This window comes from Scyliorhinus canicula, chromosome 3 (assembly GCF_902713615.1).
Source record: "Scyliorhinus canicula chromosome 3, sScyCan1.1, whole genome shotgun sequence".
Taxonomy (NCBI): Eukaryota; Metazoa; Chordata; class Chondrichthyes; order Carcharhiniformes; family Scyliorhinidae; genus Scyliorhinus; species Scyliorhinus canicula.
The window spans coordinates 218,564,146-218,591,775 of NC_052148.1; the positions used below are offsets into that span (position 1 = coordinate 218,564,146).

Genomic DNA, 27,630 nt, shown 5'->3' on the forward strand with positions numbered 1-27,630 from the left:
GAAATGCTGCCTTGATGTCAAGGGCTGTCACTCTCGCCTCACCTCTGGCGTTCAGCTTGTCCATGTTTGAACCAAGGCTGTAATGAGGTCAGGAGCTGAGTGACCCTGGTGGAACCCATGATCAGGTTACTACTGAGTAAGTGCTGCTTGAGTGCACTGTTGATTACTCCTTCCATCACAGCTGAAGGAAAGCAGACTGATGGGGCGGTAGTTGGCTAGGTTGTATTTTCTTGTGTACAGGAGATGTCTGGGCAATTTTCCACATTGCTGGGTAGATGCCAGTGTTGTAACTGTACTGGAATAACTTGGCTGGGGGTGCGGCACGTTCTGGAGCAGAAGTCTTTAGTATTGTTTCTGGAATATTATCAGGGCCCATAGCCGTTGCGGTATCCAGTGCCTTCATCCGTTACTTGCTATCCCGCGGAGTGAATAGTATTGGCTGAAGACTGACATCTCTGATGCTGGGGACCTCTGGAGGAGACCGGGATGGACCATCCACTCTGCAGTTCTAGCGGAAGATTGTTGCAAATGCCTCAGCCTTGTCTTTTGCATATGTGTGTTGGACTCCTCCATCATTGAGGATGGGGATATTTGTAGAACCTCTTCCTCCAGTGAGTTGTTTAATTGCCACCACCATTCATGGATGGATGTGGCAGGACTACAGAGCTTGCATCTGATGTGTTCATTGTGGAATCGCTTAGCTCTATTATTTTCTGCTTGTGCAGTTTGGCACACAAGTAGTCTTTTGTGTTGTAGCTTCACCCGGTTGACACCTTCGTGTTAGTCCTGGCATGCTGTCCTGCACTCTTCTTTGAACCAGGGTTGATCCCCTATCTTGGTAATGGTAGAGTGGGGGTATGCCAGGCCATGAGGCTGCAGATTGTGGTTTGAGTAGTTCTGCTGCCGATGACCTACAGCGTCTCATGGATGCCCAGTCGTACGTTGCTAGATCTGTTCGCAGTCTATCCCATTAGCTCGGCTCACTTAGTTGTCTCTTCTACTGATACCGCCATGGACGCATGCATGCAGGCAGGTTGGTGAGGATGAGGTCAAGTATGTTTTTCTCTTCACCTGCTGCAGTTCCACTCCAGCATCTATGTCCTTTAGGACACGGCCAGCTCGCTGTGTGGTGGTGCTACCGAGCCACTCTTGGTGATGGACATTGAAGCCCCCCACCCAGAGTATATTCTGCGCCCATGCACCCTCCGTGCTTCCTCCAGGTGAGGTTCAACATGGAGGAGTACTGATTCCTCAGATGATGGTCAGCGGTACATGATAATCAGCAGGAGCTTTCCTTGCCCATGTTTAACCTGCAGCCATGAGACTTCATGCGGTCCAGAGGTGATGCTGAGGACTCCAAGGGCAATTCTTCCCTGACTGTATACCACTGTGTCGCCACCTCTGCTGGCCTGTCCTGCTGGTGAGACAGGACATACCCAGGAATGGTGATAGTGCTGCCTGGGACATAGTCATACGCACAGAATCATACCTTACTGACAATGTTAGACTGTCACTTGACTGTCTGTGAGACAGCTCTCCCAACTTTGGCAAAAGCCTCCAGATGTTAGTGAGGAGGACTTTGCAGGGTCAACCAGGGCTGAGTTTGCCGTTGTCGTTGTAGTTTTCAGTGCCTAGGTTGATGCCAGGTGGTCCGTTCAGTTCCATTCCTGTTTTTGTCTTTGTAGTGGTTGAATAGAGCTCCAGATATCGGAGGGCATTTGAGAATCAAGCACATTGCTATTGGTCAGGAGTCACATGTGGGCCAGACCAGGTAAGGATGACCGATTTCCTTCACATAAGTGAACGAGATGGCTCTGAACTGATGCCCCGTGATTCTTGTCTCTCGCTGATTGTGAAAGCCCTCACGGGAATATTTTTTAATTCTTTTGTCGTGATCTTGGCTGAGGTTCTGTTTTCTCAACGTACATTTTCAGGGTTTTTTTTTTAAAAGAGTGAAAATTATGTGGCACATGCAAAATGAGAAATGATGCTTTTCGATATTCTGGAAATCCAGCAAGTCCCCCCTTTTTAAATGCCAACTGTCAGCTCGGCAGTGTCAACATCTATTTCCTATGGCTTAACCTGGCACCTGATATATTGCTGATGACAATCATAGTAAACAGCACATCTGCTAATATTAAAATCCAAATGTACATCAAATTATTAAAATGAAGATTTCATCTGTTTGCTGCAGCAGCTTCTTAAGCCCATATTGCAGTCTGACCATAAGCATGAGTATAAGATGGGTGGGAATTAGTAGGGTCAATCTTTAACGCAGGTTTCCTAACTTCCTCTCCCCTCACCTTATCCATGGATGCCATCAGCAATGGTGATATTTTACTTTTACTTGTGTGATCATGGAAAACTTAGAAAATTAATACTAAATCAAACATTGTATAACTTTCCATCAAAGTGAGCTTTACGCACTACCCACTGCTAGCAGCAGTTCACTCATTTAGGCATTGACACAGATGACACTAGCCTTGAAGAGTTTTACATTGCAGGACTCCATTTCAATGTTGCTGTACGCCTTGTGCAGTAATATATTTGAGTGACTCCACATGAGCCTCCTCCCACTCTAATTATACTTCCAACTTTGCACCATATAATTCTATTCCCGTTTTCTTTATGTATGCACATGGATGCAGAGAAGGCTATGGCTCCTCATAACATCTGGCTCTACTTTGTCTTCCAGATCTAGCCACATCCCGCGCCAAGCTATTCCAATCCAGTTACAACACTGGCATCTACCTGACTATGTGGAAAATTGTCCAGGTATTTAGTGTTCGTAAAGAAAAAGGACAAATTCAATTATCTCTGCATTAGTCCACTGTTAACCAATATCAAAGTTGATGGAAGAAATGGCCAACAGTAATGTCAAGTGGCACTTGGCAACAGTCTGCTCACCAGTGCTCGGTTGGTTCTGCTAGAGCCACTCAGCTGGAAGCTCCTTAATGATTTTGGCCAAACATGGACAAGGGCTGAATTCCAGAGGTGGGAGTGACTGCCCTTGACATTGAGACAACATGTGGCATCAAGGAGCTGTAGAAAAATTTAAATCCATGGGAATTAAGGGTGGTAGGGGTGAGAAATTCCACTGGCACAAAGGATTAAGGTTGTTGGAGGCCAATCATCTCGGCCTTCGACATGACTGAAAGTTCCTCGGGATAGCGCACTTGGCCTAATCATCTTCAGCTGCTTCATCAATGACCTTCTCTCCATGAGGTCAGAAATGGGGATGTTTGCTGATGATTGCACATTGGTCTGCACCATTCTCTATACTATGCAAAGAAACCTGGTTAACATTGAGGCTTGGGCTGATAAGTGAGCAGTAACATTTTTGCCACAAGTGGCAGGCAATGACCATCTTCAACAAGAGAGACCACCTCTCCTTGACATTCACCAATAGTACTATAGCTGAATCCCCCCTCTATCAATACCCTGGGAGGTTATCATTGACCAGAAATGAACTGGACCAACTGTATAAATACTATGGCTATATGGCAGATTAAAAGTTGGGAATTCTGCGGCAAGTAACCTACCTCCTAACTCTCAGCCCATCCACTATCTACAAGACGCAAGTCAAGAGTGTTATGAAATACTCTCCAAGTGACTGGATGAGTGTAATCCCTCAAGAACGCAACAAGCTTGACCCCATCCAGGACAAAGCAGTCCACTTGATTGGCACCTCATCCACCACCTTGAACTTTCACTCCCTCCATGACTAACTTACAATGGCAGCAGTGTGTACCATAACTAAGGGGATCTGCACAACCCTCCAAGGTTCCTTTTAATGGCACCATACAAACCGGTGACCACGACCACCAAGAAGAAGAATAGTATCAGATGCATGGGAACATAACCCCCTCCACGTTATACTCTATCCTGACTTGGATTATGTCCTTCACTGTTGCTGGGTTAAAAATTCTGGAACTCCCTTTCTAACAGCACTGTGGGTGTACCTCCTCTTTCCAGAGACTATTACACTGCCTGTCCTTGCCCCTTCATATTCTGAAAGTTTCCAACTAGCTATTCTCATCAAAATTGATCTAGTATTAGGATCTCTCTTCAATGTATTTGACTATATTTCGGTGAGTTATTTTAACTTTGTAAAGCAATGCTCGGGATGGATTTTGAATTTTTTTTAACATTGGGCACCCAGAATTTTGAAGTGATGCAGACACCACCTTCGGATTCTACCTGTGCAGTTTTGCAGATTTCCTTGTTGACACCGGGTGCTATTTAACAGAAATGAAACCGCATTCCGTGTTGGGTGCATTTAAGCGGGTGTTTCCTGGCGCTGGCAGCTCCGAAAATGTCCCTGCTATTAAAACAGTCGCTGCTTCATTTCTGGGTCTCGGTGAGGAAAGCCCTGCTGAGTCCACACGTGGGGCTCACTTCCTGCACTAACGAGCTTGCTTAAAAATGGCACCCTGATTTCTTAAACGCCCCCACCCCCCCTGCCTCAATACCCCAACTCATAGGGGCAGGGCACCCCGGGCCCAATACTAGTACCCAGTACTAAATGGCACCCCCTCGGTCTCGCCGTTCGATCCTTTTAGATCATAGAATAGAATTTACAGTGCAGAAGGAGGCCATTCGGCCCATCGAGTCTGCACCGACTCCTGGAAAGAGCACCCTACCTAAGGTCAACACCTCCACCCTATCCCCATAACCCAGTAACCCCACCCAACACTAAGGGCAATTTTGGACACTTGAGGGCAATTTATCAATCCACCTAACCTGCACATCTTTGGACTGTGGGAGGAAACCGAAGCACCCGGAGGAAACCCACGCACACACAGGGAGGATGTGCAGACTCCGCACAGACAGTGACCCAAGCCGGAATCGAACCTGGGACCCTGGAGCTGTGAAGCGATTGTGCTATCCACAATGCTACCATGCAAGTTAGGTGGATTGGCCATGATAAATTGCCCTTAGTGTCCAAAATTGCCCTTAAAGTGTTGGGTGTTAGATCCGGCATAAACATATTCAAGTCTACTCACTCGAATATGCAAATCTGGATCCCAACCTCAATGGGCGGGATCACGATCGCAATGCCTTGCAAGATCTCATTAGATCCCGCGAGGCGTGGCCCCTCGAGATTTACCGGCCTTGTCACGTCCCACATTAGGCGCAATGTGACTGATAAATTGCACCCACCGTGAGGAATTCTGTTCTGGTAACTGGCAGCTCCTGAGAAATCAACATGATCTAGATTGTGGCACAAAATGAATTGATTTTCTAGCCCCTCTCTTTAATGCAGCATTGATATACTGCAGAAGGTTCAATGAAGTGTACTTGGGAGAATCAGGATAGGATGTTCTAGAATATGTGGATGGGCTAGGGCGGCTGACGATCCTTAATCAGGCATTGCATCTCCAAACAATCCATATCCCTCAAATCTCTGTTCACAAAACCCGTACCCAAACTTGATAGTTTTTAATTTTGGATAATGACTACATTTTGGATGACTAATTTGTAAGTGAGATGGGAAGTTATCTTGGATTCAAGTGGCTGCTAAATGTCTGAATAATAAATACATCAGAGGAATATCCTGACCACTGGCTCTAACGATGATGGCTATAGCAGCTGAATAGTGCGGATGATGAATGATGTCAATCAGGGATTCCTAAACTGCCTGATCCCAGGGGTCTGTGAAGGGCTCACTAAGGGGGTCCATAAAGCTGACAGATGCCACATGACTGGAAAATGCTGTTCGAACGGGAAAAAAGAATTGGAGAAACCAAATGGGCCTCTTGGAGCAAGGCCTCTTGGAGCACCAGATGCAGATGAGCAGCCTATCCACAACCAGTGCTCTACGAGGTTGCTCTGATTAGCAGGTTTGATTTAATCCATCTCGCTGTTGCTGGGCAGAATAGTCTATGGCCAACAGAGACCCAAGTGAGGAAGGAGCTGGCAGGAGCCGGCTCGGCAAGATGGTGGTGGCAGCGAGTCGTGGCTCCTTGTGGTCTACGGTGGGGGGGAGGGGGCACTGCTCTTTGGACCTCTGGAACGGTGGCTGGGGTTTGAGCCTCGGGAAGAGGGGGGTGCTTTCGGGACTCTGGAATGGAGAGGAGGAGGGTGTCACTGATCCTGGGGAGGGAAGAATTTTCTAATGAGGAGAGGTTGAGAAGATTGGGCCTATACTCATTGGAGTTTAGAAGAATGAGGGGTGACCTTATTGAGAAATACAGGATTCCCAGGATGCTTCTCTGGGTAGATGCTGAGTGGATGTTTCCCCTTGTGGGAGAGGGCATAATCAAAGAGGAAGGGTTGCTTGTTGAGATGAGAAGGAATTTGAGGGTGATGAATCTATTCAATTCATTACTGTAGAGAACTGTAGAGACCGGGTCGTTAAGTATGTTCAAGACTGGAAGAGGCAGATTTTTCATCAGTATGGGGACAAGGTGGGTAAGTGGAGTTCAGGCTTGTATCCAATCAGTCACGATCACATTAAATGGCAGAGCAGCGAGTGGGCTACTTGTGCTCCTGCGTCTTATGGTGAGACCGAAAGATGTGGGCATGTCCATTATTAGAATCGGCTTCCCAGCATCATTCTTCGCATTAAAAATTACAAATGACATATAATTTTAATCAGAACTCTTTAATTTGCACCAGATTAATATATGCATCGATTATAGCTAGAAATGGCTTGCTTCCATTTGATTTCTGTGTCCTCACCTATTTTGTGGCAAAAAAGGGTGTTGACATTTCGAGAATATTTGGAGTTCCCTGATGTTTTTGGGAGACCACTGCAGCTCAAAGTTTGGAAAATCCTGATGTTGATCGGTTACACAGTTTGAGAGTAGGTGCAAAATGAAAATAGTAGCCTTGAGGATGGGTTCAGTGTATTTGGACAGTCTTTTGGAACAATATGGTCTGTAATGTACCAGGGACCAGACCTTCTTGACCTGGTAATGCATGTTGGACAAGATTCATTAAGGACCTCATAATATTAAAGGGTCCTCTTGGCAAGAGTGATCGAAACGTAGCAGTTAACATGAAGTTTGAATGAAAAATGGGGATTCATAATTAGTGTCTTGCTGTGTAATTGCCTTTGATGAGATTAAGACGACTGCAAAAATATGTTAAACATTTGGACAGTGAAGTGGCAAACATTTAGGGACATCTTTCATAAACTCTCAAAAGATACATTTCATTGAGGAAGAAAGACTCTACAAAAGGCTGCAGTGTCCATGGCTAACAAAGGAAGTTGAGGAAAGTGTAAAATTGGAAGATAAGGTGGACAATGCTGTGAAGATTAGTGGTTGGACAGAAGATTGGGAAAGTTATAGAAACCAGCAAAAAGTTTTTTTTAAATTAGGGAGAATTTGGGTCAAACACTAAAAGCTTCTCGTTGGAAAAGCTATAGGTATAAGGGAGGGCGGAACTTGTAACAATCACAGGGCCCATGGTGTTCGAGGTGAGCTACTGGCATGGGTTGAGGATTGGCTGTCTGACAGAAGGCAGAGAGTTGGGATAAAAGGTTCTTTTTCGGAATGGCAGCCGGTGACCAGCGGTGTCCCACAGGGTTCAGTGTTGGGGCCGCAGCTGTTCACCATATATATTAATGATCTGGATGAAGGGACTGGGGGCATTCTAGCAAAGTTTGCCGATGATACGAAGTTAGGTGGTCAGGCAGGTAGTGCTGAGGAAGTGGGGAGGCTGCAGAAGGATCTAGACAGTTTGGGAGAGTGGTGCAGGAAATGGCTGATGCAATTCAATGTGAGAAAATGTGAGGTCTTGCACTTTGGAAAAAAGAATCCAAGCATAGACTACTTTCTAAACGGTGAGAAAATTCATAATGCCAAAGTACAAAGGGATCTGGGAGTGCTAGTCGAGGATTCCCTAAAGGTAAACATGCAGGTTGAATCTGTGATTAAGAAAGCGAATGCAATGTTGTCATCTATCTCAAGAGGATTGGAATATAAAAGCAGCGAAGTGCTACTGAGCCTTTATAAGGCTCTGGTTAGGCCCCATTTGGAGTACTGTGTCCAGTTTTGGGCCCCACATCTCAGGAAGGACATACTGGCACTGGAGCGTGTCCAGCGGAGATTCACACGGATGATCCCTGGAATGGCGGGTCTAACATATGATGAACGGCTGAGGATCCTGGGATTGTATTCATTGGAGTTTAGAAGGTTAAGGGGAGATCTAATAGAAACTTACAAGATAATACATGGCTTAGAAAGGGTGGACGCAAAGAAACTGTTTCCGTTAGGCGAGGAGACGAGGACCCGTGGGCACAGCCTTCGAATTAGAGGGGGTAAATTCAGAACAGAAATGCGGAGACATTTCTTCAGCCAGAGAGTGGTGGGCCTGTGGAATTAATTGCCGCGGAGTGCAGTGGAGGCCGGGACGCTAAATGGCTTCAAGGCAGAGATAGATAAATTCTTGATGTCGCGAGGAATTAAGGGCTATGGGGAGAATGCTGGTAGGTGGAGTTGAAATGCCCATCAGCCATGATTGAATGGCGGAGTGGACCCGATGGGCCGAATGGCCTTACTTCCACTCCTATGTCTTATGGTCTTATAGTACATTAGAATTATAGAATTCCTACACTGCGGAAGGAGACCATTCGGCCCATCCAGTCTGCACCCACCCTTTAAAACAGCACCCTATCAAAGCCTTTTCTCCTGCCCTATCCCCATAACCCCACCCAACCTTTGGACACTTGGGGGCAATTTCATCATGGCCAATCCACCTGACCTGCACATCTTTCGCCTATGGGAGGAAAGCGGAGCACCCAGAGGAACCCTGCGCAGACATGAGATTGTAAAAACTCCACAGTCACCGGAGGTCGTAATCAAACCCGGATTCTTGACGCTGTGAGGCAGCAGTGCTAATCACCATGCCACTGTGAAAAGAATTTGCCTGGCATTGACTGGAAATTGAACCCGGGACTCTGGTGTAGCAGGCGAGACGTCTATCGCTGAACCACCAATGCAGACAGGGAGACATGGGGTTAAAATCTAAACCTGAAGTAAAACTGAGTGGTAAAGAATTGCAGAATGAAATAGGAACTCTGTACTCCTGGTAGGTCCAGCAAAATTACAATCTTCTTGGATATTCAGTTCATGCAATGTGATGCCAAAACCAATCAAATCCCAGTAATAAAGTGCAGAAAGTTTGGAGTAAGTTTATTTCTACAATGTTAACTACAAAAATAGAAGCATTCAGCATAAATTAAAAGATTAATATTCTTTTGGCCTGTCGGAATCCCCATTTTTACTTGCTATTTAATTTTCAAATCTGCCCAGCATATCCATTCTAACTCTGTTTTTCCTCTAGTTTGAAAAACATTAAAGCATAGCTTGCTTATTTTTCCTCCTTCTTGAATGTTAATCCCAATTTTGGATCTGAAGTAACTTCAGGAAAACTGGGTTTCCAATTTCCAACCCTTGCTTCCAGGGGATTTTCTTCTCTCTGTTGATCAAAAGATGTGGCTGATCAACATGTTCATATATGGTGCTATGCCCATGTCTTGAATTTGGTGATAACTGAAACAACAAAATGTGTGCCTGCAGTTTCTTTTTTCAATTTGCTCCAGAATATAGCAACGTTTGTGAAAGCGTCATACAAAAGAATGGCTGTATGGATAGAAGTTGTTGGAAAACATCTAGGACAAGAAAAAATGAAACGATTAAAGCTAATTGGTGAGATCAGATGGTCAGGAAAATCCAATGCAGCAACAACTATATTTGGACGTTTTGATGATGCCGCTGCCAGTACTTTCGTAAATCTATTGACATGCTTATCAATGATACAAGATTCAGAAAAGTTTGATGCAAAAACAAAACATGAAGCAAATGTTTTACTTCAAAGTTTTCTAAAGCTTGAAACCAGCTTGAAACCAAATTGACAGCATTTACTTACTTGTGTATATATTTGAAACTACAACCCTGTTATCAAGTTATCTACAGACAAGTGGTTTAGATATGTTTACTGCATTGAGTTTGGTAGATTCAGCTACAACAAAGTTGAAGGAACAGACAAGAACATTTGATAACGTTCACAGCAAGGCTTTGGAATTTGTAAATAAATGTAATGACAGGATTTCACAGATGAACATGGATGAAAATCAAACATTGGAAATTGATGCATTGGACACAGCATTGCCAGTTAAGAGGCAGAGGAAGAAGAAAAGAATGGCAGATGAGCTCATTGATGATGAAAGAAATTCCTCAGATTCTCTAGCTGATTTTCGAGTAAATGTGTTTAACCTAATAATGGATCGCATTGTCCAGTCACTAGAATCACGCTTTGTACAACACAGTTGTATAAAGATTTGTCCTGCTTGGACCCAGCAAAGTTTAAAACTATTGCAGAGAAGGGCCTTGAAGATGAAGCATTGGAAGGTATTATTAAGCTGTTTCCACAAATCAGCAAAGATCAAGTAAAATTGGAATTGGTTTTTTTGCTTCAAACTTAGATGTATTAAAGCTATTGCTTAATGGTGGTGAGAATATGGATTCCAGTTGCAACAATTGTAAAATTTGCAGCACTTGCCCATCGTGTGTACTAAAATTACTGGCATCCAACAGACTTCATGACAAGGCATATGATAACCTTTTATGAACTTTATAAAGTCATCTGTCATCTGCACACTATCAGTTACTCAAGTCCAATGTGAGAGGACATTTTCAAAGCTAAAGATCATAAAGACAAGGTTAAGAAATTCGCTGTCTGAGGAGAATTTGGAATCCTGTTGCTATCCATTAGAAAGGAATTGTTAGATGAATTGGATGCAGAAGCAATTATTGGCAGATTCTCACAATCATCTAGCGAACTCAAACGATTGCTCTTAATATAGTGGACTGCATGCAATGCTCTATTGTGCTTTTGAGCTATCTGTTAATGTGTAAATTGTGCAGTAAACTATTTAAAAATATCAACCAATTAACATTTAAAAAAATAAATAACATTCTGTATTTACATTTGGTATCTACTGCCAGTAAAATGTACAGTACATATACACTGTAATTACTAAGAAATACACATTTTTTCCACAAATTTTAATTGTACCCTTTTTTCCATATGTATTTTTTGAAAATTTTATTTATTCGTTATGAAAATTAAATGATAGCATTGTAGTTGTGGGTGGGCCGCCTTTGTCTCCTGGCAACCAATATTTTTAGACCCAGTCCGCCACTGATCAAAACCCTCCACGGACTGTTAATTGACTTAGTTGCATCAAGCTCTTGGCATTGCTACTGAATCCAGTCTTTGTAGGGAAAATAACTTATTCCATGGTGCTGTAAGAGGTGTGAAGATGACAGACTTTTAATATAATTTTTAATTTTTTTTTGTTCATAGTTTTTGTTTGCTGTAGATCAGTAATTTTGTCAAGCAAGTTTTTAAGTGGGTGTTCTGCAGAAGTGTGTTAACTTTTTTCTCGTGACCCATGCTGGCCAACGTTCGCGATACACCATTATTGCTAACCTTTTAATGCGACAGGTGAGCCTGCTTGGATCTCACAATCTCACTTGGTTCATCATTCAATGTTACATTTCTACTAAGGACTTCAGCTGATAAGTTCTCACTGCATCCATTGAAAACAAAATCAAGAGATTTGTCCTCTAACTCGCCATGCTTATTCTTCAAATGCCTTTGAATATTTGAGGGGTTTTAAGCTTTCAGTTGCCAGTACTTCCCTGCATATGACACACATGGGCTTTGCATCCTGATTTGCATTGGCACAATTGAAGCCACACCTCCAAGATATAATCTTTATACTGCTTTGCTCCCAGTTTCTTACTGAGTTGTCCACCAGAGACCCTGGGGCTTTGTATGCAGCTCACACCACCACGTTTGTCCTCCTGTGGACTCTGCTGAGAAGATCTCTCCAGCAGACTCCGTTGTGGCATCCTGACCTGTTTATGTCTTTGGCCCTCTCTTTCTTATTACAAAATAATCCATCTTCAGTTCTTCACGCAGTCCTGTTGCTTGCTTGCAGGCAGCTACAAAACGGAGAAATCTCTCTTCCATGATTTTGCGACCAAAGCACAGACATACAGGGTGCGTGGCGTCAGTGTACATGCCGGTCGCAGCTGGCACTTTTTTTTACACTTTGAAACTTTATTTCCAGTACCTGATTTTTCCAAGTTTACTAAAGCAGTTGAAACACTTATCAAGAGGAAGAAGGAGGCTTATGTAAAGATGAGAGATGATGGTTCAGTTAGGGCGCTTGAGAGTTACAAGTTAGCTAGGAAGGCTCTAAAGAGAGAGCTAAGACGAGCCAGGAGAGGACATGAGAAGTCTTTGGTTGGTAGGATCAAGGATAACCCAAAAGCTTTCTATAGGTATGTCAGGAATAAAAGAATGACTAGGGTAAGAGTAGGGCCAGTCAAGGACAGTAGTGGGAAGTTGTGCGTGGAGGCCGAGGAGATAGGAGAGGTGCTAAATGAGTATTTTTCATCTGTATTCACACAGGAAAAAGACAGTGTTGTCAAGGAGAATACGGAGATACAGGCTACTAGACTAGAAGAGCTTGAGGTTCATATGGAGGAGGTGTTAGCGATTCTGGAAAGTGTGAAAATAGATAAGTCACCTGGGCCGGATGGGATTTATCCTAGGATTCTCTGGGAAGCTAGGGAGGAGATTTCTGAACCTTTGGCTTTGATCTTTAAGTCATCTTTGTCGACAGGACTAGTGCCAGAAGACTGGAGGATAGCAAATGTTGTCCCCTTGTTCAAGAAGGGGAGTAGAGATAACCCCGGTAACTATAGACCAGTGAGCCTGACTTCTGTTGTGGGCAAAGTCTTGGAAAGGTTTATAAGAGATAGGATGTATAATCATCTGGAAAGGAATAATTTGATTAGATAGTCAACACGGTTTTGTGAAGGGTAGGTCGTGCCTCACAAACCTTATTGAGTTCTTTGAGAAGGTGACCAAACAGGTGGATGAGGGTAAAGCAGTTGATGTGGTGTATATGGATTTCAGTAAAGCGTTTGATAAGGTTGCCCACGGTAGGCTATTGCAGAAAATACAGAGGCATGGGATTCGGGGTGATTTAGCAGTTTGGATCAGAAATTGGCTAGTTGATAGACAGTGGGTGGTGGTTGATGGGGAAATGTTCAGACTGGTGTACCACACGGATCTGTTTTGGGGCCCCTGCTGTTTTGTCATTTTTATAAATGACCTGGAGGAGGGTGTAGAAGGATGGGTGAGTAAATTTGCAGATGACACTAAAGTCGGTGGAGTTGTGGACAGTGCAGAAGGATGTTACAGAGGGACATAGATAAGCTGCAGAACTGAGCTGACAGGTGGCAAATGGGGTTTAATGCAGAAAAGTGAGAGGTGATTCATTTTGGAAGGAATAACAGGAAGACCGAGTACTGGGCGAGTGGTAAGATTCTTGGTAGTGTGGACGAGCAGAGAGATCTGTGTCCCTGTCCATAGATCCCTGAAAGTTGCCACCCAGGGTGAGAGGGTTGTTAAGAAGGCGTACGGTGCGTTAGTTTTTATTGGTAGAGGAATTGAGTTTCGGAGCCATGAGGTCACGTTCCAGTTGTACAAAACTCTGGTGCGGCCGCATTTGGAGTATTGCGTGCAGTTCTGGTCGCCGCATTATAGGAAGGATGTGGAAGCATTGGAAAGGGTACAGAGGAGATTTACAAGGATGTTGCCTGGTATGGACGGAGGATCTTACGAGGAAAGGCTGAAGGACTTGAGGCTGTTTTCGTTAGAGAGAAGAAGGTTTCAAGGTGACTTAATTGAGGCATACAAGATGATCAGAGGATTAGATAGGGTGGACATTGAGAGCCTTTTTCCTCGGATGGTGATGTCCAGTACGAGGGGACATAGCTTTGAATTGAGAGGAGAGGAGATAGATGTCAGAGGTAGGTTATATTGACCTTTTTTTGTGAGCATTGTGGAGGGAACAATAGGTTGCGCTGAAGTTTTTTTATAAAAAATGTAATTTTGACATTCTACATTGCATAGGTAAAGGTAAAGGACTGAGTTAAAACTAATTTTGGAATAAATAAAATACTCATATGATTACTGCACATGCCTGAAATGATTAATTCTCAGGTTTTCACATGAACCCTGATGTCAGGTTAATGGATGAGAACTGAAGTCGTCCCACTTTTGTTTTCACTCATGCCAAGCAAACCTGAAACAAGATTGCAGAAGTATTACATTTCTGCATTGTGACCAGAAATGTTCATGGCAAAAAAAAATGATCAGTATGCTGCAAGCTCTGAGCACTGCTTCTGGTTGCACTGAATCCAAACCGCAAAAAAACTATTGTGCACACTCACTGTCAGCATTGCAGACATCAGAGTCACCTTTAAAGATCATTAATTCATACATTTGCACAGAAATAAATCCTGTTTAATGTTGCAATGATGTAACTGGTGACTTGTAGCAGACTTCTATTTGGAAACATTTTTTTTTTAAAAAATATGCTCAGCTCATTTGGTCATTTTCCTATTATTCTCTTTCTCTATTGTCTCTTTACTTTTTTTTAAACCAATTATTCAGTAATATAACCTAACTATTCTGGGCCAAGTCTTTGTTTGCCTAAAACACCTGTTCTCCTTTGCTTGGTCAACAGTTCCAATAGTTAATTTGTATGGGTTGCGGGAGGGGGGGGGGGTGACATGAAAACACAAGTGGAAGCATTGAATTTCAAAATCGGTGTTCATGCCACAGACTTTACTGCTGATTTTCAAAATGATCTTTTTTTTCTCACTGTCAAACACAGCTGCTTAGTCTTAAAATCTCATCTGTGGCACTGACTGCCCAATTGCACGATTTACAATCTATTGACTTGTATGTATAGAAGTATACTCAAAAAAACTTCAAATATATATTTTCAACGGAAGTAACTTTTCAGCTATTTGGAAGAAACTGGCTGGGATAGGTACTGTACAGAATTGGCAACGTGAGCACTAATTCGACTTTCCCAATTTAATCACTGCACCATTGGTGGCTGTGTCTTCTGCTGCCTTAAGCTCTGGAATTTCTTCCCTAAATTCATCCGCCTCTACCTTATTTTTTGGTCCTTGTTATGATGATCCTTAAAACCCATCTCTTTGACCAAACGTTTGTCCATCTGGCCATTATTCCTTTGTGGCTCAGTGTCAAATTTTGTTTCATATGTACCTGTTAAACACCTTGGGATGTTTTACGGTGTTGGAAGCTTTATCGATGTTGCTACTTGCATACAGTTGTAGAGCTGTATCCTAATAATTAGAAATTGAGGGAGGGAATGGTTATATCCTGGCTCTTTTCAACCGGGGGAGAGGGTCAACACTTCAAGCTGTGCAATCAACAATGACACCAAACTGGATTTTCATTCCGTGTGATCCACAACATTTTGCCACACTTCACTGCAGCAGCGCCTCAGGCCCTGACTCCACATTTGCACTGCCAATTTAGCATGGTGGTAAAGTAGAAATTGTTCAGCATCAATGATAAACAGTGTGGTAACGTGAGACCACAAAGAAGGTAGTCTGATGCATTGTTTAGAAGAAGGAACTTCTTTAAATAAGTAAATAACAAAGTTTAACAAATCAGAAGTAGCAGTAAAAACGATGAAAACAGGAACACTAGTAAAACAGGTCACCACTTTGCAGACTGAAATACCTACCAAAGCCCACACATGCTCAGCTCTCAACAAATGTCAGTAAAATCATTACCTAAGAGAGAGGCTGATGAGAACCCTATTGTCACACTGCTCCCCTTTGTATTTCTATCCAGATGGGGGACTGAAATTTAACAATCTTATCCATACAAAAGTCTGTTAAGAGCTTTGCAATTGGGTTGTGACCTATGCAATACGGTGAATCTTGTAACAGTTGATCTGGAGAGGCAGATTGAGAATCTTAAACGTTCCTCTCCCACTACCCAGCAGTATAAACTGGCAAACTTGGAACAACTTCCTGGTGAACTCCCATCGCAGCGTTCGCTTTCTGCCTTGACAGTTGTTGACTCTGAAACTTGAGTCATAACATATATAAGTATGGTCTTGGTGTCTGTGAACAACTCTTCGACGGGCCTTGCACGATTCCCGCCCCCGCCGAATCTCTGGTGCCGGAGACTTCGGGAGACGGCAGGGGAGGGATTCACGCCGGCCCCCGGCGATTCTCTGACCTGGCGGGGGGTCGGAGAATCCCGCCCATGGTTGCGGATTGTGTTGTGATATGATACTAGGATTGTGTTGTGATACGATACTGGAATAAAAGTTTTGTGCTCTGTTATCACCTGCCATTCTCTTCAATTCCTATTTCAGTGTTTGAACAACTTGCCCCGCCTAACCATTCAAAACCAGAAGAAATGGCGCAATGCCATTCTTTTGCATGAATTCTTGAAGCAACTCACTTGTAAATGTAGTGCCGTTATGTTCATTGTTATCTGAAACAACCGGTAGACCATGAGTTGCAAAAATTTGACTCCGCTTCTCAATTGTCACAGTAGCTGTCCTATACGGTGTGATGTGTTTCCAACATCTGGTGGTGGCCATAGAGTGAGGGGTTGCACGTTTGGTGGCTCCCACTCGAGGTGGAACTTTTTGGACTTTCCTGTCCAAAGAGCATAGCATTTGAGGGCAAAAGGTACAGGAGTGCCGGGGGAAGGTAATGCTCCTCTGGTATGGTTGGTGGATGGATTCGCGGACAAGGAGTGGTGCAAGGAAGAAGGAACAGGACAGTGTTCGTGGTACACCACAGGTAAAGATGGCAGAGGATAAAGGGGGCGTGCTGCCTGCCCAATGGCCGAGGGAGCAGTTGGTAGAGTTCCTAAGCAATAGGTTTTGGCAACAGTGGAAAGAGGCCTGGAAGACCTAGTCAAGGTGGTGGAACCGCTGAGGTCTGGGATCAAGAGATTGAGCAAAGGCTGGAGTCCCAGGGTCTGGCGATCCGGAAAGTGGGCAGCATGAGGAGCAGCTGACCTAGGTGGCAGTGCTGGGTATGATGTGGGAGAGCCAGAAAAGGCCGAGTGAGAAGGTGGAGGATCTGGAGAATCACTCCTGGAGGCAAAATTTAAGGATTGTCTGGATGCCTGAAGCCAATGAAAGTGCAGAGGCCACTATGTATGTGGCAAGGGTGCTGGAGAAACTGATGGAGGGGCCTTCGATCAGACTCTGGAGGTGAACCGAGTGCACAGGGCACTGAGGTGGGCAAGCCACCGACGGCGATGGGATCCTTTGATGGGCGAGGCTGACCAAGACATGTACCTGGGAAGAGAAGGTGTATTAGGACCTGGATGCAGAACTGGCTAAGGGGAGGCCAGGTTTAATCGGATTAAGGGTGCCCTCTCTGGATCTGTAAAGACTTAATTACCTGCAAATGCTCGCATTCTAAGCATTGTCTGGCATCTTTGTATTTGTCTATATAAATGTTTCTGGAACATACCTCTTCATTCACCCGAGGAAGGAGCAGTGCTCCGAAAGCTAGTGTTTGAAACAAACCTGTTGGACTTTAACCTGGTGTTGTAAGACTTCTTACTGTGCTCTTTGAAAAATGGGTGAAGTTTAGGGTATTATGCCCGGCCCGCCTGTGGGCGACTTTCCAGAAATAGAGCTTTATTTCAACATGCCAGAGGAGGCAATGAAATATGAGGGACAGTGGAGTGTGAGGACTTTTTTTTTATATATTTAGATTAGCCAATTATTTTTTCCAATTAAGGGGCAATTTAGCGTGGCCAATCCACCTACTCTGCACATTTTTGGGTTGTGGGGGCGAAACCCACGCAGACACGGGGAGAACGTGCAAACTCCACACGAACAGTGACCCAGAGCCGGGATCGAACCTGGGACCTCAGCGCCGTGAGGCGGTTGTGCTAACCACTAGGCCACCGTGCTGCCCTGAGTGTGAGGACATTGAACTTTGGTGGAGATTTGTGTGCTTTCTAAAGTGTTCGGTGGTGGGTTTTCTAGACAGGTTCTTCCAGGGGAGCAGTGATGTTGAATGTGCCTTTAGTTACTCTTTTTAGGGGGTCGATGGTTAGGGGGCGGGGTGGTGTACTGGAGGGAGGAAGGGTAGTTGGAGGCCTTGGGTGGGCACCAGTATGCTAGCTGGGCAGGCAGGTTAACAGAAGTGAAGTGGGGGGTTGCCAGGGGAGAGAAAGGATTAATGGGAGGAGGGTTGCTGACATTGGTGTGGTGCAGTTGGGAAGGGATCGGTTGTAGTGTGTATCATGAAGAGATTGAATGGGCCAGTTAAATGTCCACATGTGTCTCTCATTTTAGGTGGATGTGGCTTTTTGCAGGAGACTTGCCTGAAATTGTGGGACCAGGTGAGGCTGAGAAAGGGTTGGGTGAGGCAGGTGTTTCATTCGTGGCTGGGTATGAAGACTACGGGGGTAGCGGTGTTGGTTAGTAAACAGGTAGCATTTCCACAGGGGAGCATTGTGGCTGATCTGGGGAGGGGGAGGGAGAAGAGATACGTGATGGTTAGTGGGAGGTTGGAGGGGATGCCGGTAGTTCTGGCAAATTTGCCCCAAATTGCGATGATGTGGATTTTTGAGGCAGGTGTTCGTGAAAATCCCAAACTTTGACTCGGATCAGTTGATAATGGGGGGTGATTAACACTATCTGAGATCCGAGCTTGGACTGGTCGAGTCCCAAGTCATCGAGGGTGTCGGCAATAGCGAAGCAGTTGGGGATTGTGGAGTGTTTGCAGAGAGGGGGTGAGGGTGGGTATGGGCACGTGGAGGTTTGGGAGGCTGAGGGCGAAGGAGTTTTCATATTTCTCTCGTGCACCAGGTGTACTGCCGGATTGATTTTTTTGTGTTGGATAAGACGTTGCTGGCAGGGGTGGCCGTCTCGGGAGTATTCGGCGGTTGTGGTTTCCAGCCACGCACCGCGTTGGGTGGATTTGCGGGTGGCCTGGGGAGGAGCGGGGGGTATAAAGTAAGAGGGAATTGTCGACATGGGGGTGGTGAGAGTTAAGGCGCTGAAGAGACTGAGACATGGACAAGAATATTTCTTAAGATACTGGGAAACTGGCAGTCACTATAGATCAGCAAGGGTGGGAGGGGTGTTGTCGAGTAAACTTGGTGTGAGATAGCAACATCTGGAAGAGACAGGAATTTTATGGATGGTGGAGAAGTGGTATAGATGGTGGAGAAGTGGGTGGGGAGGCAAAGGTCAAGTTTCAAGGTGATCATTGTAATGTGATATTCAATCTAATTTTGGAGTGGAGCGGAGATACAAGTAATGGGTCTTTTGTGATGGAGATGGTTACAGAGTTGAAAGATCAGGGTTAGGAAAAGAAATAGATGATGGGGGAATCATGTCAGTGGGGGAACAAGTCAATGGTGAAGGATTTAAGTTTGTGGTGGGAGACTGAAGAAAATGGTTTGTTTTCACAACATTACAGGGGCTGGTTTAGTGCACTGGGCTAAATCGCTGGCTTTGAAAGCAGACCAAGGCAGGCCAGCAGCACCGTTCCATTCCCGTACCAGCCGCCCCGAGCAGGTGCCGGAATGTGGCGACTAGGGGCTTTTCACAGTAACTTCATTGAAGCATACTCGTGAGAATAAGCAATTTTGATTTTCATTTTTTCATTAATTGGGCGAAGTATATAACATGGGGAAAAAAGAAGCTGCCCCTGCTAATCAATGCATTAATACAGTAAAGCCATGTCATTAGGAGGTGATAAAACATTGGTTCAATATAGTGACAATATTGAACTTAAATTTAGAGTACCCAATTATTTTTTCCCCAATTAAGGGACAATTTAGCATGGCCAATTCACCTTCCCTGCACATCTTTGGATTGTGAGGGAGAGACCCATGCAGATACGGTAAGAATGTGCAAACTCCACACAGACATGCCTGGATCGAACCCGGGTCTTCAGCACCGTCAGGCAGCAGTGACTGTGCCACCATGTCGCCTTATCGTGAAATTAATAAATGGGATACTCGCGTGTAAATGCTTTGGGCGCAATTCTCTGGCCTCGTTGCATTCTTGCTCAAGCAAAACGAGGTCGGTGAATAGCGGGAGAGGCAAAAATCGAAAACCGAGCTGGGCGCCAAACCATTGGCGATGCAACCGGCCCACTCCTGTAGGTGAAATTTGGATCCCACTGTAGCATAGCGAGAAACCAATAATCACCATTTAAGTCCTTTAGCAGTATTAGCCTCTGCCACACATTTGGCGCTATATACTGCATCTGTAGCCTCTGGGACTCCTCCAATTGGCTATGGACCTGCTGGAGTGTTGCTGACATCTCCCTCTGTGAATGTCCCAGCTGCTCCCAGCAACCCTCCAACTGATGTCTCACTTGGGCTTTCCTGCCTCTACCTGATGTGCATTAGCGACTGTGTGGTGCTCACCAGATTGTGCCCCAGACGCCTGTCCACTAATGTTGCCCATTGAACTGTGTATATCTGCACAGGTGGAAGGTGGAGATGACAGCTGTGATGCGTCGATTGTGGCATCCTCGGAGCTCTTGTCCAAGGTGGTCTCGTGGGGGCAGTGGAGGGGACCTCCCCGGATGTGTCTGTGGTGTCGGCTGGAAGACCTGAGGGTCAGTGGGGCGGGGCACGGGAGATGTGGCATTAACAACTCTTGTTTGACAGTCCATCCGGGTGGGTCCATGTGGATCGTCCTCACCTCTGTGGCATGAGCTGACCTCTGCTTTGGTGACCGCCCTCTCCTCGGCTACGCCCAGGGCCTCTCCCTTGAAGGTCATGAGGATTCTTATGTGTGGCACCCTCTTCCAGTGTGGGCCCTCTCCCAGCGATTGTGGGACACCGAGGGCATCATCATTAGCCACCAGTGCAGTTTGCATTGGTGGAGGGGGAAGGATGGATTAGGGGGAAGATGGATGTTTGCGGGGACGGGGGTGTTAACTCACCTGTGCTGCTGGGTGCAGACCGTTGATCATCTTGTGGCACTGGAGGTCAGTCCTCCTAGTTGCACTTTCCCGAGCTGGCTTCTTCCCCACTGTCACCAGACTCCTAAATGACCCTCTTATTGACTGACCTCATTAACACTACACCCTGTATGCTTCATCCGATGCCAATGCTTATGTAGTTACATTGTATATCTTGTGTTGCCCTATTATGTATTTTCTTGAATTTTGTTTAATTCCCTTTTCTTCCCATGTACTGAATGATCTGTTGAGCTGCTTGCAGAAAAATACTTTTCACTGTACCTTGGTACACGTGACAATAAACAAATCGAATCTACTTCATCCCAGGCAGCACTGGCTGCCCTGTAGCTCACTTTCTGGGACTCGCGGGAGAACAGGACATTTAGCATGGCCAATCCACTTACCTGCACATCTTTGGGTTATGGGGGCAAAACCCATGCCAACACTGGGAGAATGTGCAAACTCGACACAGAGCCAGGATCGAACCTGGGACCTCGGCGCAGTGAGGCAGCAATGCTAACCACTGCACCACCGTGCTGTCCCTGCTCGACCTTGTTAGCGGGTGGGCTGGCAAGTTCGGTCCCAGCGAATTAGCTGGCGCGCCTTCATTTGCAACGTGAAGCCAGTGAGGCCTTAAGTCAGGGGTGGGCAAACTTTTCCGTGCAAGGGCCACATTCAGAAATTCACAATTCACAAAGGGCCGCATAGTATATTAAGTAAAATAATTACTTCACCCGGTTATGATTCTGGGCGCCTCATATAGAACATAGAACAGTACAGCACAGAACAGGCCCTTCGGCCCTCGACGTTGTGCCGAGCAATGATCACCCTACTCAAGTCAACGTATCCACCCTATACCAGTAAGTAACCCAAAAGACCCCCCCCCCCATTAACCTTAAAAAAAAAAAAAAAATATTTTTAAATAATAAAAAAAAAATTAATTTTTTTTTTTTTTTTTTTTTTTTTTAATGACTTGGTGGGCCGCAGAAATACCTTTGGCGGGCCGCATGCGGCCCGCGGGCCGTAGTTTGCCCACCCCTGCCTTAAGTGGACCAACTAACATTGAATTGTGTTGCCGGCTTCGCAAGGTCAAGCGCAGGAAGCTCGCTGCAATTCCCACTCGCTACCATACTTGAAATCTTTCTGGAGAATTGCGTTCCTTGTCTAAAATTTCTCTTTTTGTATTTAAAGAAATGGATTCATGTCATTAATTATTTGTAACTAATGCCCACTCTATAATTGGATGTCAGTGAAATCTCATTTCAACAGCATCATGCTACTGATATTAAAACCATTCCTGCCTGACATTTGGGGAGATAATGAGTCTTTCTTTTAAATATTGCATCCTGAATATCAATGGACAACATGTACTATCAGACTATTAAGCATTCTGATTTTGTGTTATTGGGAAATTAGTAATATTGCACTCTTAGTACATCTTTGTGCAAAATGCATCCTTTTGTGTTTCACTGTGTTCTTGTTTATTGAATTTGTTGATACACGTTTAACACAGCTTTACAATGCTGCACTGGGTTTTCCCTACAGCAACACTTCGCAGCATTGTAATTGCTGCCAGAATGTTTTACTGCCAACTGTTTAACTACTTCAGATCAAAATATAGTCATTTGTAGGTTTCCATGTGCAATGTACAGTTTTTAATTTGAATAAATTCTGTTGAATTCGAGGAATGAAATAAACAGGCAATTTGTACTGCATCAAAATAATTACTCGTGATTTTAGCACAAAATCCAAGGCACTTCATTGGGGTATTACCAGATAAAAATAGATACCTAGACCAGGAAGTACACATTGGGCACGAGGAACCCGAATGGGGACAGGGTTCCATAGCACTTGAGATTAGCCGGGTGTTTCTAGGCGCTGAGAAACACTCCGCTATTGAACGCCTATCTGGGGAACTCTCCAACACAACTGAACTCAGCCTTGTTTTCTACACTGAGGAGCTCCGCTTAACTTGGCGGTGCTAGGCTGGTGCCTATATGGCATTGGCAATGCCAGGGTACCACCCTGCCCAGAGGGCATGCGCACCTGGTTGCCTCCAAAGCCCGGGAGACCCTCTAGTGTTGTTCCATCTGGTCCCCGTTGTGGAGACCAGCACTGAATGGCACTTGCTTGGATGCCTCCAAGGTGCAGGAGTTAGATCCCACGCCTTTGTTAGACCTGTGGAACACATTAGAAACAAGATGAGCTGTCCCACTCTAACATGTAGATTTGTCAGAAAGTGATCCCACTCACACAAGGGCAAAATTCACATTGTGGCATCTCGCGAGATCACGTTAGACCTTGAGGCATGGCAAGCCGGGTAGATCCTGATAGTGGGAACTCCGGGCATCTACCGGTCGCGCTGTGCTGCTTTTCAGGCAGAACAAGACCGGTAGATCCTGACGATTAGAAGGAAGACCAAAGTTAAATTGGTGTTGGCTTGAAGAAAGGTCCTCGAGGGAGAGAGTTCCCAACAAATGGCCTGCTTGCACCTCTGGAACATACCCGCCTCTGCCACTACCTCAACCGATCTGCTGCCAAAATCCTTATCCATGGTTTTTCACTTTCCGACTTTATTCTACTGCTGGCCTCCTCCACTTGTACAAACTCTGTTGTCCCACTCCAAATTGCACCAAGTCCTGCTCCCGATCACTCGGCTCACTGACATATATTGCTCCTGGTTATCGCATGCCTTGAATTTAAAATCCTGTCGTCCTGCTTAAATTGTTTCATAGCTTTGTTGCAGCCCAGCTTGGAATCTTCTACAATTCGTTATTCTACAAGTGCTCTGTGTATTTCTTTATAAGCATTAATATTTAATCAATTTGTGAGAATGTACTTTGCCCTCAATCTCCCACTGGTCCTAAATTTAATATGGAGACTGGAACAGTACACGCCAACCCTAAAAATGACTGATCTGGAGAATCCAGGGACTTGTTAGCCCAAACTATCTTAATAACAGTGCCTCATTAAAAGAGCAGATCTAGTACCTGGTCAGTCGGAACAGGGAGCAGAACGTTGGCAGCAGGACGTTGCAGTAGGGTCTCTGTGGAATGATCAGTGGGAGGAGTGGTCTGAAGGAGATCTGTGGGGGAGAGGATGGGGTTTATTGCTGGAAAGAAAGCCCTTACCGGGGCCAGTAAGTGGAGCACTCCTCAACCTGGCACACTAATTTCCAACAGAAGACAAGAAATAATTTTAAAACTTCCATTTGTTAATCGGTGCCTCCCATTGTGATCTGCTGCCAGCCTGCAGAAATGCAAGACTCCCACTGTCTTTTTTTAAGTTAGGATTACAGCATGAAGTCACAACCGTTGAATGTTAAGTAGCCCTTCACCCGCATGTAGCTGGAGTCTCATCAATGTTATGAATCACTATGCCTTTTGTGACTAGTTGTAGCCAGGTCTAGAGTTTGCCTGACACTTAACCTGTTGTTGGGGTGGTGATAAATTTCCATATCATTGTCCTTTCCCAATAAACCTTTCATTCTTGTTTGTTTTTAAATAACAATTAACATGTTAAATACGAAGCAGGCAAAATATTTACCTATCGGATTGGTACTGTTTTAAAGGATGCAATCCAAAAACTGAAGATGAGGAAGATGTTTCATCAAAGGATGTCAAGTGCCATCCACATCAAAACATGCTGTCCAAGGTCAAAGAATTCATATTTAGAAAACCATAAAAATCAGAATCAAGAATGAGAATTGAAGGATCATACTTTTTAGCATAAGCTTTTCTTTTTCAGTCTGAAATTCTGCCACCTGTTTCCAGCATTTCATGACTTTGATAGATTTGCAATGTTCATTATTACTTCACTGTGACAACTGATCCTTTGAACTTGTTTTATTAATTAACCCAGTATTGGATTTTATTTCCATCTTCCGTCCCACCTGCCACATTGCTCTCCTACGGATCTCCACGTCCCAAAGAATAGTAGATTCTCCTGACTATAAAATTGTACACATTACTTCAATACCTATTGCTGGTATTGAAGAATTAAAATCTGATGTTTCTCCAACAATATCTGTTAGAAAAGCATCATAGCTGAACGGCACTATTTTATAACATAAGTGTGGGCAAACAATGAGTACATGGATAAATAGGCTTCCCAACGCCTGTGTACGTGGATGAATTGTAAGTATTTTTTTTCTTCTTTGACAGATTCCAGTTGAAGAGGAAGAAACTGCCATTGATGACTGCAAGAAAATGGGGACACTCTTTGGGGAGCTCAACAAATGTCTGCTCAGTATAGGCTTCTCGAGGATGCATTTCGGGACCCGTGTTGTTGAGCCAGTCGTGATGGTGTTCTTTTGGGTCATGTTGGGCTTCCTTGGTTTACAAGCTTTAAGTTTAGTAGGAGCTCTCTGCCTCGTTATTATTTTCATCCAAGAATAAAAGGCTTCAAAAGAATGTACATTAAATTCAGTTTTGTACCTTGTATATGTTCTGTAATAATGTTCAAAATTTGTATTGTGTATGTATATATTTATAAATATATACAATAATGTAAAATGCCATATACGTAAATTTTAAAGTATTGCAATTTACCATATTTTTAAGCTTTTATAATCCCCTTTGCAAAAAATTATTGTACTGTATATATGTATACAATATTTACAAGGCTTTGGCTGAAATATAGTATTTTTATTGAACGTATTTAATCTTTGAGCATGAGATAAGAGGTGGAAAGATCTTTTGTTCAGAAAAGCTCAGGGCATGGAGTAGGAGAAGTAGTTGCCTTGTTATTCGAGTTAAAGTCTTGTTATTTGTTGTAAAGTTATTTTTACTCAACTGTTTGCCAAGTGTCAGGTTTATCTTTGCATCATTCTCCGCAGCAATTATCAGTTGAAATGTGTTTTCTCTCTTGTTAGTTTTGATTTCATCAACACTCTATTCTGCTTTACAATACTTGGATATATAAAATAAAACAAAATATTTTGTAAATTTAAAGTTCACCACTGTCCACAGTACACCATGATTTATTTTTCCTTCAATTTTTCCTCTTTCTAAGGAAAACAGCCCACTTTATTAGCAGCATTGCAAGAAGGAGAGAAATCTGTAGGGAGGGAAGATAGCACGTAAGAAAGTGTTGTTGTAATAAATGTGGCTGTTTATGTATTGGAAAATCTTAACAAAAATGGTTTGATAACAAGCAAAGATATTTGGTCCAATTCACCCATCCTAGCACAATATTCCCTTACATTTTTTAAAAAATCCCATTTGCTGACCAGAATCCCTCTAATTCCTTCTCGAACCCTATTCAGATGTATTCTTTCACTACCCTTGCTAGTTCCACATTATTGTCACCCTATTGTTTAAAAGTATCCTCCTGCATTTCCTTTTCTTTTGTTTAATTGGCAAGTATGATCCCTCCTGGTTTATGAAGTTATACCCAAATGTTGATCTAATTTCCTTTTTCAGGACGATAAGTGCACTTCAGAATTAAGTTATTTTGAAACTCTTTTGATATGTGTATTTTCTGCAAGATAAAGAAATTCACATTTGAAGGAACATGATTACAAGAACCTGGGGCTTTTATTTGTGCAGATTTTTTTTTTTGCTATATTCCAAATTGGCAGACTTAATCTAAAATGGCTTCAGAATTTGTATGGCTTAATTTAATTGAATCAGTTTCTGTTTGAGCCTCTATCGTAAGTCCCCACCTAGGCAACTCGCTTAACATTGTTTCACTTAAACATTGCTACTTTGAGTTGTTTGCAACAAACTTTGTTTCCTGTGGCCTGTCTGCTCCCATGACTTACTCCATTGAGATTCCATCTGCTTCTCTCTTTTCCACCCCCCCCCCCCCCCCCCTGCTGTTTGTCAGTGGCCACCTTCTGGTTTCCCTTCATTCTACACTGGTTAATGCAGACCCATTGAGGAATATTTTAAGCCTCAAAACCTTTCTTGGCTATACCCATCCTGGTTACTCTGCATCCCACCAGATTTCTCTGATGGTTTAGACATTGAGCATTAATCAATTTCCAAGGCTTATGGGTGAGATTGTGGCTGCCTGCTGTTACCCGGTGGTGAAGGTTGACATCTTCAGGTTGGAGAGTATGCAATTTTTGAATTCTCCAATAATATCAGTTTGTGCAACCCCCTGTGCATGCATTAAATTTTTGGGAGCCTTGTCCATCGGTTCAACACACTTTGCTTCAGTTGTTGGGACTCTATGTAGGTTTATGTATACTGTGTACAAGTGTTCCAGAATTGCTGGCGATTATGCCTCTGAGACTAACACTTAGGATGGCAGTCTTGATATCATAATCCATGCATGCTTCAGGAGTTAGTATGGAGGACCCCTCTTTAGCTCTATCTCACAGTAAGCCTTGAATTAAAAATGTCCAGATAGCTGACTGCTGTTTAACTGCCCTGCTACTTTCTCAACAGTGGCAAAAAAATGACTCCACATCACTTGGCGCCTCAGTGACTGTTTCTGGGTTAGTGATATAGAAAGGAGGGAGGTTTAATTTGAGCAGCCCTGATTTTTTCCCCTCATCACCCATGTGTAAACAAAAGGGGTCGGATTCTCCATCCCGCCAGATCTCTTTTTTTAGCATGGCGCAGCTCCATCCTGGCAGCTGGCCAATGGGGTTTCCTATTGAGGCCACCCCATGCTGTCGAAAAATCCGTGGGCATGAGTGGGATGCCGGCGGTGAATCCTGTCCAAGGTGTTTTTTGGTTTTTCTCCCCCCTTTTTTTGGTGGTGTATTTTCCCCAACCTCTCCGTTTTCGTGTGATCCATAGCAAGCTTGAGATAGGATGAACTAAAAGAATGAATTTATTTTCACACA

General features: G+C 44.1%; 1 protein-coding gene across 3 annotated transcripts in view; it reads left to right on the plus strand.

Annotated features, from left to right (window-relative positions):
* Positions 1 to 25,788, plus strand: part of fam241a (family with sequence similarity 241 member A) — a 39,746-nt gene extending 13,958 nt beyond the window's left edge. Inside the window, exons 1-3 of one of the 3 annotated variants that reach the window (XM_038792168.1) lie at positions 1,741 to 1,771; positions 2,696 to 2,775; positions 24,995 to 25,788. In XM_038792168.1, coding sequence (XP_038648096.1) covers positions 1,756 to 1,771; positions 2,696 to 2,775; positions 24,995 to 25,228 — 330 coding nt within the window. In that variant the 5' untranslated portion in view covers positions 1,741 to 1,755 and the 3' untranslated portion in view covers positions 25,229 to 25,788. Of the gene's footprint in view, positions 1 to 1,740; positions 1,772 to 2,695; positions 2,776 to 24,994 lie in introns of those variants that run through there. The other 2 variants (XR_005460072.1, XM_038792169.1) reach the window with 2 other exon arrangements.
* Positions 25,789 to 27,630: the final 1,842 nt, after the last annotated feature.